The following is a 14,065-nucleotide window of genomic DNA, read 5'->3' on the forward strand; positions in this document are numbered from 1 at the left end:
CGGCTCCCGCCCAGCGCAAGGGCAACCGGGCCACACGGTAAGTGCCGCTGGCTTCCCTGTCCTTCAGCGCCCCGCGCCTCCCGTTTTGCCCCTCTCCCCAGGGCTTCCTCCCTCCCTCCAGCCCCCCCAGTGCGATCCACAGGCGGGAGGGAAGGCTCCGGGTGGGCGAGGAACTTTGTAAAGCGCCTGGAGGAGGCAGCGCGCGGAGCGCGCACACACAACCCGCACTCTCTCACACCCACACACAAGTCTTGCTGGGTGTGCGCCCCAAGCAGGTTACGTGTCTGTCTGCGGTCTCCAGAGCCTGGGCTCGGGGCGGGTGTCTCGGTGCTCGGACTGATAGGCACACCGCGCTCTCCCGGCTCACACACCTGACCACGCCAGGCGCAGGAGGGGTATTTTTCTTTCTTTCTTTCTTTTTTTTTCTTTCGCCAATTGTCTTTGCTTTGGGGAAAAAGACCATTTGCCCTGTTGCCCGCTCCGTGGAGCTGGTGACCACACCGAAAGCTTTTGAAGTCCCCCTCTTTTAATCTCCTTTATTGGTACGATATCAAAGCATTACTATCCCGTGTGGTGCAGTTGGAGAGAAAGAAAATTGAAAGAGGGAAAGAAAGACTTGGTGTAGGAATGCTGTTTGGAGTATTTTTTTCATTCTTTGCCGGTGTCACAGTAATCAGTTGATGGATTCGGCTGGGGACATTGAATTGCTCTCCAGTATGGATCTGTGGATATCTATATATAATACAAATAATACTGAATATTATTGGGCCCAAAATAACCAATTAAGTGATTCATACAAGGGAAAACTTAGATAAAAAAAGAAACTGCGCCCTCTGCTGTTCATTTTAGTAACCTCACCCGGGGAACATTTTTTTTTTTTTCTCAGTCATGCACTTAAGAGTAGGTTGTCATCTTACAGGGCAAGGGAAGAAAATTCCTAGCGGGGATTTTAAAGCAACTTTATTTGGAAAAGTCGCGGGTTGAGTTTCTATCGTTACACTAGGTGTAGATTTCCAGTGAGTAGAGGGTTTTGTTACCTCTCTCCCCTTTCCTTCCCCATTCTTCTTTTACACAGGGAATAATGGAACCACTCCTTATCATAACAGTTTGTCAGTCTTTGGAATGGAAAATTCTGAGTAAGATTCAGAATTCCACTAAACATATGGTGAATCTGGCTGTAGGTTTTCTCTAGAAATAAGGCCCAATTTTATGACTGAAAATATGAAAAGTTTTCTTACACAAATGGGATTTTTAAAAGCCAGAAAGATCTTCCATTAAAATAACTTATTTAAATATGCTTAGTGATTAGGCTTTTTTAGAAAGTTCTTCAGATATCCTCTTTTTCTGGGGGAGGGGCAAGGTTTTTTCTGATGTGCCTGGCCCTTAAGGAGCATCTCTAACCTATGAGGGCATTAACAACCCCTCCTTTCATTAAATATTTTGAATGGTGTCACTTTGAATGTCTTACCTGCCTCCCTTTCTCTTTGGCAAAAGAAAGGCAACTCAATAGCTGTCTAAGATTCTTTTTGAAGACAAGCAACTTTTAATTTTTCATTAAGATAAAATTTGGAACTTGGCAGGTGGATCAGCATGAAAAGGAAAAAAAAACACATCAAGTATCTCACATGCAATGTTGTTTCAGTATATATACTTAAGGGATATGTTCTCTTTTCTTTTCTGGATGTCATGAAAAGAGAGATGTTTCACCACTAAAGACTAACATGAGGGCACTCAGAATTACATATGTTTGGTGATTATTTGATGATATTTGCTGTTGTGAAATTTAGGAGGGATAAACTTAAAAGTCTTCTAAGGAAACCATTTAGTTGATTTGGAGACAAAGCTGTTTTCTATTAAGATTTTTGTGTTGTCAGTTTTCACTGGGCACATGTATTAATATAATTCAGGATAGTCTTTTAAGGAAGAACCTAAGGTATTTTACAGTTTCCTTTTGTATATTTGCAATGGGTACAATTATCTGTCATGGCTTCCATTATTATTCTGAAAAACACCATGTTATGTGTTCAAAAAGTTAAATCATTACACATTTAGTTGATAGGTTTTCTAAGTGTTGTAAAGATGTGGAGAGAGTTTTTGAGTTACAAAAGCATCCAGTCACTTGGAGAGAAATAAAATTCCATACAACCTAGAAAACTAATTGAAAAAATGTGAAATGAATTACATTATGGGCCAGTAAGACATTTAACATACTCTTAACAACAATTTTATCTTCAGAATCCAGAGTGTCATTTCAAAATTTCAGGTAGTTCTAAGGTGGATCTCAGATTTTTTTTGAGACCTTGGATCTCTGAATTTGCCTATATAAAAATAAAGAAATGTATTGTTCTTATGATAAACACCAGATTTCTTCTAGGGTTAAGTGATTCCCAAATAACTTTATGCATTATCCCATCCTCAAACATCCTGTAAAATACATGGTGTGTGATTTCTCTCATCAGTCTTCTGTCTGTGAAAATAGAGATTTTTCTAAGACTAAGGTGTGTTAGGTGGTATTATTAAGAATCTCAGGATAGACAGTTGCTCATAATATCCAATCAAGTATTAGTAAGATATGCTAATGATATTGCAGTGCATGTTACATTCCTTATATTTTGAGAGACAGTTAACAAAAGGATGGCTAGAAAATGCTTTTTTTCACAACAAATAAGTGCAAAGAGCATTCAAGACATACTGAAATATCTCATATGAGATTATTATGACTATTGGTAGCTGCTCATTTTGGTAGGTTATAGAATTTGTATGTCTTTTTCTCTTTGGATTTTTCACTCAGTGGACTGTGATTATAGTCAGTTTTCCTTTTGTTCCTTCCCATTCAGAAACATGCATATTTATAAAATTCTTAATGTCTATAAAGAATGAATAAATAGCTGTCTATTTCAGGTGCCCCCAAAGAGCTGAATATTTATAGAATAAATAGCTTACTACCACCACCCCCAGCTCCTAGTGAGATTATATAATAAAACGAATGCTGAAAGCTATTTGGAATATTATTGTCTATAGTTTTAATCATTAATACATCCATGCAATATTTTAGGAGGCTTATTACTTTTTTTTTTTTTCTTATAAGGGAAAGGGCCTATGAAATGCCTTCTGCAAAGTTAATCCAAGGTGGAAGAAAATTAACTACAGCATCCTGGAAAAATATATGTTCCATGTATGCAAAGGCATTTATAGCCTGTTTTAGTCCTGATCAATAATATGTATCAAGTTGAGGGCAATAACATAATATTTTTTCATTGGCTCTGCAAATTTACACACTAGAGGTCTATGAAGAACTCACAGAATATTAATGTATATTTTCTACCAAAGAGGACTTCGCAGTAGTTAGTTCACAGGTGGAGATGATAGCAGTATTTGATTACAGTGAGTTCTCAAGGTCCACAAAGTAAAGAACTAGAATTAGGGCTGCCCAGAGTTCTGAAGTGCTCTATTGAAGTGATGTGGACACCTGAGACAAATCCAAAGGTCACGTGGCTTGGCAATTAGTTCAGTTATGGCTAGAAGGGTTATGTTCAGTATACTAAGTCTCTAAATGTGTCATAGATTGCCTTCTTATAGTCAGTTTGCCTTGCAATATGCCATGACGACCCCAGCTCTTGAGCAGGTATCAATCACTCTAACCTGGTTGAAAGCAGAGCCAGAGGAGAACCTGTGCCATTAGGTAATCTCCATTACCTAATAGGTTAGGATAGAAATAATATTCTACTTTTACATCATTTTGTTTTCTCTAAAAAGCCCATAAATATACTTCAAGAGCAAATTTCTGATTTGCACAGAGGCTTCTTTTCCATTGTGTGTCATCAAAGTTCATAGATTTAATCTCTTACTAATTTGAAGTTAAAGGGATTTTCTTTGGAGTGTATGTGGCACTGAAAATTAAGGAGGCCCTGGAATGAAGGATATGTGGTAGGCGATTCTACAAACGTAAAAACTACAGTGAAATAAAACACTAATATTAAAGAACAGCTCAGTGACCCTCTACTCCTGATCTGTAACATGCCGTGGTCAATATCTTTTTCTGTGTCAATGGGAGCTCATTAAATGTAAATTCTGCAGCCTAACTCAGCCATCCCATATTAGTGCTTGCCAAAGCTTGACATTTTTAATACATTAATAATATGTCTGTAATGTAATGGAAAACTATTAATCACAACTGGTTATGTGCCAGAAATTTAAGCTATAATTGGCTGCTTCTTGTCAAGAATGTCTGTCGTACAGGCCTGCAACTGCCTAATATTCAAGTATTCTGCCCTCCTCTGCGTTTTCCCCTGTCAGTTTTTAAAAATCCGATCAATAGTATAGTCCATAATCCTGTATAATGACCATCATTATAATTCTGGTATGCTTTAATGAGAATTCGTTATATTGGGATTGCCGTTGTGCCAGGAGATAGAAACAGGTCACATACATTTCCTTAGTGTCATGTACAAATGTATGATCACTCTTTCTTTTGTGGTTGTCGAAAGGCAGCCTATAGGTGAGGATAGAGTAACCAAGAAGAAATGAATTAGGGCAATACTATTTATCGGTTGAAAAAATAAAGGGGAACCATACACTTAAAAGCATGCGTTTAAATAATGTTAAAAAATTAATCCATGACACTGAATTCACACTGAAAGCAATCAATTCTAGGTCTTCAAAGTTTGAGTGCTCTTGATAAATACATTGCTGTGTTTTTGAAAAGAAGAATTACAGTTAATAATTTGCTTATTTGCCACTACTTTAGTTTTAGTGCCCATTCCCTCCTCTCCTTCAACAATGTTTGTTTCTTGTTCTTATAAAATAATAAGTTGAAAAAAGAATCAAGAAAAAGTACATTGGTATCCCTTTAAGACTTTTTTAGATTATTAATTGTCAAATTAGTGGATGTTCCTGAAAATGTGAACTTAAAATATCTAATGAATCTTTAAAAAGCAGAAGGCTGTAGTAGCCACAACACATGCTTCTCTGTGACATTTTTTTTTCTTCGTGACTTAAGATTTTGAAATGTGCTCAACACAGTATAGTCTTTACGTTACAAGGAAGAGGCAGATTCAAATCTGTAGTTTACACATGTTTAGACAAACTGCTAATTATTGCTTCATAGGAACTCAAATATTCAACACTTTTCCTAATAGAAAATATCACAAATTGCAGCTGTATGATAACATTTTATGAATTGAATATAATGAAAATTGCACTTGCATCCATAAAGCAATTATTATAAATTACTTTGCTATGGAAACACAATTCAACCATCTGTTGGCATTTCATAGTCTCTGTGGCTTAGTTCATTTTAAGATGGTGCATTATTTAAATATAGTAAATTTCCTTTATAAGATTGCTTGAAGATAGCGAACTGCCATATTTAAGCTATTTAATGTAAAGGGAAGGGTCTATAATGGGATTGTCCAAAGCTGTAGGCTTTTTTTTTTTTGCCCTTTATAAATTGTTTTTAAAATAGTTACTTATTTAGACTAGGAATATGAACCAACTAATTAAGCAAACACTCTTTTTAAAAATACTTGGATTACAAATACTAGTGTTTATTTAAATTTGGATCATGTTCTCTAAAGAGAAAAAGTTGCCAGTTAAATTCAACAATTGCTTGTACCCATAGTTACATAGGCTGCATTATCAGTTAACCAAAGGTACTTTAAAATAGTAATTTGATTTTCTCTTAGAATTAGTGCCATATTATTCTGCTTCATGGCCTGTTAACTCACCCTCGGCTATGTTTATACATGCATTTTAAATTGTGCGTTTTACCACAGAGCTTTTAGTTTTAAAGCAGCGTATAATATTCACCTTTGGAACAAATTCTTCTCTGTTACAGAAAGTAACTGCAAATGCAGATGTAATCACTATAAAAAGATGTAAGAACATAGAAAATTCTTATGAAAGGAAAATTTGCTTCTTTAGTTTTATTTTTGAATATTTTTTTCAGAGAACCAAGTTATCTTTATCACTAAATGCAACTAAGCAAAAAAATGCTAAATTCTTTCAGTATAATGAATAAACCCAAAGGAATGGGCTCATACCAACAATTCTAGTTTTCACTCCAGCTAACAGAAGCTAAGAAGTGTACAGGGCATTTGCAGATTTTCAGGCTTACTTTGCCAAGAGACAAAAGGCATACAAGTAGTTGTCATTTCTTTGTCATTGTTATAAAAGTGCTCATTTCCTCCATTGTTCTGTTGGAAGATTTTCTAGCACTACAATATATGAGAAATGTTTAAATCCAGCTGCTATCTCTCAGTTTTCTCAAGATGGAAATGGAATTTTTTGAAGCGAAACCTGTAACTCACCTGGAACACACACATCTGTCTTTGTTATGGAAGAGTTAAATCCTTCATGTCGAAATTCTCCCCAACATGACTGATTTCTGAGCTTTGCTCATTCTAGCAAGGCAGCTGAGTAAAGGTTATCCATATTACACCAATTTACCTTATATTGCATCTCACTTCCAAAATGTCAACATATCATACGTTTTGTAATGCATTGATTCTGGGACAATAACTCTTACTCTTGTTGTTTCTAAAAGGGTGTTGGTGCCAGAAGAAAAGAATGATTGATGGGAAAGAGACACCGGACTATAGACACTCATCCTTTCGCTTCAGATACTGATATCTCAAAGGGCCTGAGCATTCCTTGTGAGCAGTGAGCATTGAGGATCACTCAGGGTTATCGGATGTACAACGGGAAAGCCATCACTTTGCTGACGTATTATCTACTACTGGACATCTTCTACAAAATCCAAACTGGACCCGAGTCTAACAGATATGTTCTAGGACAAAGACAAAGCTGCAAGTTCCAATTATCGCCTAACACACAAGTATGTTAGGCTCCCACCAAAGTCCTCCGTATACCTAAACATGCGTGGTATCTTCATCCTTCACATTTGGTTCTGGAATCTGCTTTGAGAGCTCATCCTCTTTTTTCTTTTTTGTTTTAATATACAGACCTACCTAAATAATAAATATACATATATATACATATATATACACACACATATATATGTATGTTTGTATAAGTAAAATAGACACCAATCACAGATAAGCAAACTTTGCTGTTGTTCCCACGAAGACTGCAAAGAATTCAGAGATGTATTTGTCAAGATTCCTGTCGATCCATGCCCTGTGGGTTACAGTATCCTCAGTGATGCAGCCCTACCCTTTGGTGTGGGGACATTATGATGTGTGTAAGACTCAGATTTACACAGAAGAAGGGAAAGTTTGGGATTACATGGCCTGTCAGCCAGAATCCACAGACATGACAAAATATCTGAAAGTGAAACTGGATCCTCCGGATATTACCTGTGGAGACCCTCCCGAGACATTCTGTGCAATGGTGAGGTAACCCTTTTGAGTAGAATATTTGGTATAAATAGGTTCAAATCATAAATGCCGTACAAACACAGTGAGTGTAAAGACTCAATCCATGCATGGATGTACAACGGGAAAGCCATCACTTTGCTGACGTATTATCTACTACTGGACATCTTCTACAAAATCCAAACTGGACCCGAGTCTAACAGATATGTTCTAGGACAAAGACAAAGCTGCAAGTTCCAATTATCGCCTAACACACAAGTATGTTAGGCTCCCACCAAAGTCCTCCGTATACCTAAACATGCGTGGTATCTTCATCCTTCACATTTGGTTCTGGAATCTGCTTTGAGAGCTCATCCTCTTTTTTCTTTTTTGTTTTAATATACAGACCTACCTAAATAATAAATATACATATATATACATATATATACACACACATATATATGTATGTTTGTATAAGTAAAATAGACACCAATCACAGATAAGCAAACTTTGCTGTTGTTCCCACGAAGACTGCAAAGAATTCAGAGATGTATTTGTCAAGATTCCTGTCGATCCATGCCCTGTGGGTTACAGTATCCTCAGTGATGCAGCCCTACCCTTTGGTGTGGGGACATTATGATGTGTGTAAGACTCAGATTTACACAGAAGAAGGGAAAGTTTGGGATTACATGGCCTGTCAGCCAGAATCCACAGACATGACAAAATATCTGAAAGTGAAACTGGATCCTCCGGATATTACCTGTGGAGACCCTCCCGAGACATTCTGTGCAATGGTGAGGTAACCCTTTTGAGTAGAATATTTGGTATAAATAGGTTCAAATCATAAATGCCGTACAAACACAGTGAGTGTAAAGACTCAATCCATGCATGAGCTGAGTCTGCACGTGGCAGATTTGAGTTAACAGGCTAGCTTCGTTCTCAGTGGAGGTGTACATTACCTGGAATGACCAAACAATGTGATTGATACACTGGACCTTACCAGCTGCCTCTCTGCAAACCAAAAGTTTCACCAAGAGGCAGGTGCACTGTATGTATATTATTAAAGAAAACGTCCAATTGAAGGTTAAATTTCAGTTGGTGGTTAGGAAAATGATTAGGTCCCATATGTTATGCTAAGGATAAAATTCTTTAGCAAACCAATTTTGAAACTTCAAATGTTTCTTCACACCTGTGTGTAAGGCCAGTTAAAGTTCTCTAGGTCAAAGCTGGAGCAGATCTCATGGTTTCCTTCACCAGGAAGCTGCTGTGATTTGTAAATCTTTGTTGAGGAGACCAGTGAAAAGAAAAGCAGAGGAGACAGGACTTCTGAGAAGCTTTTCCAGAAGTGTCTTACTTGCCAATTCACAAAGCCTCTTATATTCAAGGGTCTCAGTTTTCTTTGGGTACTTAATGATGAATGTTGGAGGATTGTAAAGCAGAGACCCAAGGCGTACAAATTCAGATACTATCCTTTTGTTAACCAAAGTCATCAAATTCATGGTCCTCATGAGGTGCATGTCTTTCTGAGTGGAAAGTTAAAGATGTGAAAAGGTAACGCTGGAGTGACACATTTAATTTTCACTGAGGACGTCGTTGAAAACATACGGTATTAGTAAAGAAATTGGTGATTAAAATAGTGTAAACTAATGTGATAAAGAATTCAGACAGTGTGTTCATTTGGTTTGTTATTTTTTTTATTATAGATGGTCTTTATTTGATAACAAGAACTATGATTCCATTTTCCTCCACAGAACAGACATAATCACATGGCAGGTTTTAATAGTATTCTTACCTGGCTTTATTATCTTGAACCTGGCCTGGCATTTTCAGGATAGTGAAACTATTAATCAAAGTAGCATCTGTTCACAGTCCCCAGTGAGTTAAATTAGCATAAGATCATCTTAGACCTAGCACTATAGAAAAGATTTTGAAACAAGAAACAATTTTGAGCAATAAAGAGTGTTTTCACCTAGAAGCTAAGGGCTTGCCATTTTTCAGAAGTGCCTATGGGGACTAGTTTGAATTATAGTCTAAACCTGATTTTGTGGAGAGTGAGAAAAAGAGCTTGGCTATTAAGTGTCACTATGACTAAAGTGCCCTGAAAAACTAAATATTTCAAAGAGAGGACCCATCTCTCTGGGAAACAGGTATGTGCTTTGCAAAGAAGTTGCATTTTAGAAACCAGAGAATTCCAGCGAAGAAGTTTATTCTAACACATTATCAAAACTATAATAAATCTGTAAAACAGCAGGGACATTTTTGGGCTTTATATAAGGACTTTAATAATTTCTCATAAAAGGTCAAATTTAAGATCTCATTGCAAATCTGGGGTGAAATTGCTATTTGGGTGATAAGTTGTGTGATCTTCCAGTTTTTATAACAGAGGATGAGTTCTGGGCCAACTCCTCATATTATTATAACACTCTAGCTCTCTATATTGGCTTACATGACACTTATAACAATATACCTCTTCTGGAACTGTTTAATAATTTACAGGTCTAAGTAAAGTGGCGAATATCCATTTTCAAGGTACTGTTTCCACTTGTGTAGATCCTGTTGAGCTGTTCGAGGTGTGATTTGTCTGTGTGGCTTCCTCGATCTCAGCCTCTGGCCAGAGAATGCTTGCTCAGCACTGCTCCTGTCCATCATGTGGAAGGAAGAGTTTACTTGGTGTCTGCAGCTGGCTTCTTTCTCCCCTTGCCAGTAGAGTGGGAATTTACAGAACTACCTGCCTTTTAAAGGGACATGGTCTAAAGTCCTAAACCAAGCTGGTTCCTATTTACCCACTGGCTAAGAGCTATTAGAGACCCTTAGATAAGATAAGATAAGATAAGATAAGATAAGATAAGATAAGATAAGATAAAAAGTATAATGACATCTCTGCAGATAGACATGATTCTAGGGCTGCTGAATAATTAAGGCTTTCTCAAATGCAATAACATGTATGCTTTGTGTGTTCATCTGAAGCTTCACAGGGTAGTCTTTTAAAAGGCCGTATCTTAATGTGAGACAGAAATTCAAAATGCTTGGTGGATTTAAACTTGTCATTGAGCAGAATGGTTTTCTGAGAAAGTGTAAGGTGTGTGAGATGTTTTTCATCAAAACTTAATTTGTATTCCTTAATATGAATATGAGTGGCATAATATTTAATAATCTATCTTTTAAATGCACGCTTTAGGATACTTTGTAAGCCATTGGTAGTGGTCTGATATAGCAACACTTCCTCCTCCAGTTTGGATTTTCCATAAAACTCTTTAGCATAAGGGTTCCTGACACGAGTCTGTAAAACTGTCTCGGGATGCTGTCATATTAGACCTGTTTAGGTGCTCCTTAGCCCCGGGTCTAATGGGGATCCATAAAATCATTTGTGTTATGACTTACACGTTTTCCCCTCCTTGACACTTGCATCTATACCTGCTCCCTGAGAGTCATTATGGCCTATTACATCAGGGTAGCTGCCAGATAAGCACAGTCACTACTTAGCCCCTGTATGTAAATGTTTGCTGCAAAATGCTTTCAGTCATCATTTGTTCAGCTAGTGACACCCTCATTAGCTGTGGCTATAGCAATTCTGAACACTGAAGGAATATTTGGTCAGAAAAACACCTTATAATTTCCATAACTGATTTATTTCATATAAAGTTGAAGTTCATGGGCATTGCATTAAGAGTGTGTATTATTGCTTTTTGCGTTTGCTCCATCATTATATGCCAGTAACAATCCAGGAATGCTGCATTTATTTTAATATAGAGGGAAACTTCAGGAAAAAAGCATATGATTCCATGTGACAGTAGATCTCTGCTTGTTAACCTGGATGATATCCTTAGTAAATCTTCAAGTAATTTATAATTGTTACATAACAATTATACCAGCATTGATAAACCTTAGCTTTTGGGGGGAATTCTGCCTCTTCTGTTTATGCTAGCAGAATAGGATGGGGAGAAATAAACACATACACTCACACACACATGAATTGTGTATGTTGAACACCATACATTTTCTTTTTAATTTAATATATTCTTTTTAAGTTGATGGAGGCTAAGAAAGATCTGAGTTTTTGTTAAGTGAAAAGAATCTGAGTTTTTGTTAAGGATTGAGGAAGGTTGATCAGGGGTTTTTTGTTGCTGTTTTTTGTTTTTAGGCTGGGATAACAGATTTGTATAGATACTGTCCTTTCAGCCACATGAAAAGCTTCAGTAGCATAGCTTTGTTAGAAATCACAGATCATCTCATGACTACAATTTGCTTCAATTTGCATAAAGAGCACATAGGATGATCTGAACCTGTGTGTAAAGCTGAAGTGACAACACAGAGCTGTGACTTGTTCTTTGTGTTTAGACAAACTTAGCTGTCATATCTCCACACAACACCCTAGTGGCTTAAAAATGGCAAAATTATCTACAATTATCTCCAGCCTGCAGCTAATTTTCTGGATAAGTTAAACAGAAGCTTTGAAAAGAAGCCTGCAGACGGAAGAAGTCATGTGCATTTATACAATTTATGGCGCAGAACTGCTGATGATTGTAGAAATGTGAGCCCTTATGTGCTGCTATGGATTTCAGAGCCAATCAAAACTCAATTAGGAAACAAAGATTATTAAAAAGTCTTCTGTGCATGTAATTTTGGCATAATATTACGAGGTGGACATTAAATGTTTTCCTTGGAGACTTTCGGCATCATTAATGCAGCATGCCTTTAATTGTAAGTAGACTCATATTACTGAAAAAAATGGAGAGGAAATAAAGTACTCTAAGGTGTAGTTAGCAATACCCTCATTATGTTTACTGAAATGAGTAAAAGAAATGGTACCATTTTTCTAAATAAAATGTCAGAATTTGAAATGAAAATGGATTTCCTTTAGGAAATTTACTAATGTATGCCTGTGCTCTTGATAGGCATTAATTCAAGTACTGTAACAGGTCTGTTAACGATCATTCCATATTGTGCTATTTCAAGATAGACTCCTATTAAGAATTAAAAAAAAAACTTTAATTATTGTAAGCATGGTGGATAGACTATATTTCATTATGTTCGAATGGGATTTGCAGAAGTGGTAAAAAGCCTTTGTGTTTCAGGATTTCAGAGGTTCCCAGTGGGATGAATGAGTGGTAGCGCATAGTCTCAGGGCTGTCCATAACTTAAACTTCTGACATTGGCTCAGGTTGCCATCTGGTGGCTATCAGGTGGCCTTTGAGAAATTAATTTGATAAGCTCAGTTACATTTTCAATGGCAAGGGATTAATATCAATTTTCTAAAAACTGAAAATGACATTGACTTATATAATAATCGAATAATCTTAAAAATACACTCTGTTCACATGAAACATGATTCAATAAATGAATGAAGTTTTAATAACAGTGACATCTTTCATTTGAACTGATTTATTCCTTAATTACGCCAGAATGAAATTTAAAAAAACCTTCAGTTCTTTCATTATTAACATTTCATTGTTATTAGTTCATTATTTAGACTTATTTCTTAGAAAAGTTTAATTCATATTTGTAGTGAATTAATTCCCATGGAGATCAATCTTTCTGATATGTCAATATATCAAGTATTTCATTGTTAGGGAACTAACAAGATACTGTCTGTTGCATCAAGTCTAAAGAACTGTATCTGATTTTCAAATAGAGGTGCATACAGTTTTGCTACCTGCTACTTTCTATCAAGACCCTGTGCATCTCCAGGGCACTTCAGGCTTGCAATCTGATTGGAGGAAATCTAGTGGATTAGGCAGAGGCTGCATTGGCATAGTATGGGTGGTTTATGGGGAAAGCCTTGGGAGGGAACTGATAAAGGTTATGATGGGCCTAACGAAACCTAAAGCCACCTCATGGCATTTGTTGTTCTGACAGTGTTCTCTATGTGCACAAGTGCTCTTGTCTCAGTTGGGCTAAAGCTTCACAAATACTACTCCTGGCTACTCTGTGCACAGTGAAGTAAGCAGAGCATATAGCATATGTAAAACTAAGTGGTGGTAGAGAGAATCAAAGTCAAATAACACATGGTTGGGACCAGCAGTTAGCGCAATAACTATGTCGCTGGACTCCCATGTAGTCGACCGCGATTCGAATCCCAGACCCGGTGGCTTAAACTCATGCCGGGTGTGTGTGCGTGCGTGCCCAAAATCCTGAGAGGAGAATGGAGGAGAAGGGATTGTGGTGTGGCCATCCCCCCTGGGGGGGGGTGATTTCTCGCTTTCTGACTTTCTGTCTCTCTCTGTCTTTCTGGCGAGCGCACATGCCCTGTAGCAAATCCCCCCCCCCCAAAAAAAATAACATATGGTTGCTGCCACCATGGAAGTAAAGAAGGATCCTGAGAAAACTAAACATCAAGTAGTACCAACAGAGAAGACCAGCATTCCAAATGTAAAGGCCAAATATTATTTCACAGCATGTCAAAAGGGCCACTTGGAAAACAAGATCTGGTAGCCATGTTATGTTAAGCAGTGTCAGAAAACAAGAAGAAAAAGGCTGGGTAGGACAGATGGAGGCAAAGCGTTTAAATGACAGCCTGGTGGCCTGGTTAATAGTAGAACTACTTCTTGTAACAGTCAGGATGAAAGGGGAACAGAAAACCATAGAACCTAATTAGTTAGAAACACACACACACACACACACATATTTCTTAATTTAGGATATGCTAGAGTATGCTGAGTCAGACAAACATGGTTCATATATGAGAAGCTCCAATTTTACACAAAGATTAGAGGAAGCTTTTTTTTTTTTTTTTTTTTTTGAGTTGTCTTAGG

General features: G+C 37.2%; 1 protein-coding gene across 2 annotated transcripts in view; it reads left to right on the forward strand.

Moving 5' to 3' along the window:
• The first annotated feature begins 7,456 nt into the window (after nt 1-7,456).
• Nucleotides 7,457-14,065, forward strand: part of NTNG1 (netrin G1) — a 307,364-nt gene continuing 300,755 nt past the window's right edge. For both annotated transcript variants that reach the window (XM_027772277.1, XM_027772278.1), the window contains exon 1: nt 7,457-8,107. In XM_027772277.1, the coding sequence (XP_027628078.1) occupies nt 7,862-8,107 (246 nt within the window). In that variant the 5' untranslated portion in view covers nt 7,457-7,861. The remainder of the gene's footprint in view (nt 8,108-14,065) is intronic.

Source organism: Tupaia chinensis, unplaced genomic scaffold (assembly GCF_000334495.1).
Source record: "Tupaia chinensis unplaced genomic scaffold, TupChi_1.0 Scaffold000270_1, whole genome shotgun sequence".
NCBI classification, from domain to species: domain Eukaryota; kingdom Metazoa; phylum Chordata; class Mammalia; order Scandentia; family Tupaiidae; genus Tupaia; species Tupaia belangeri.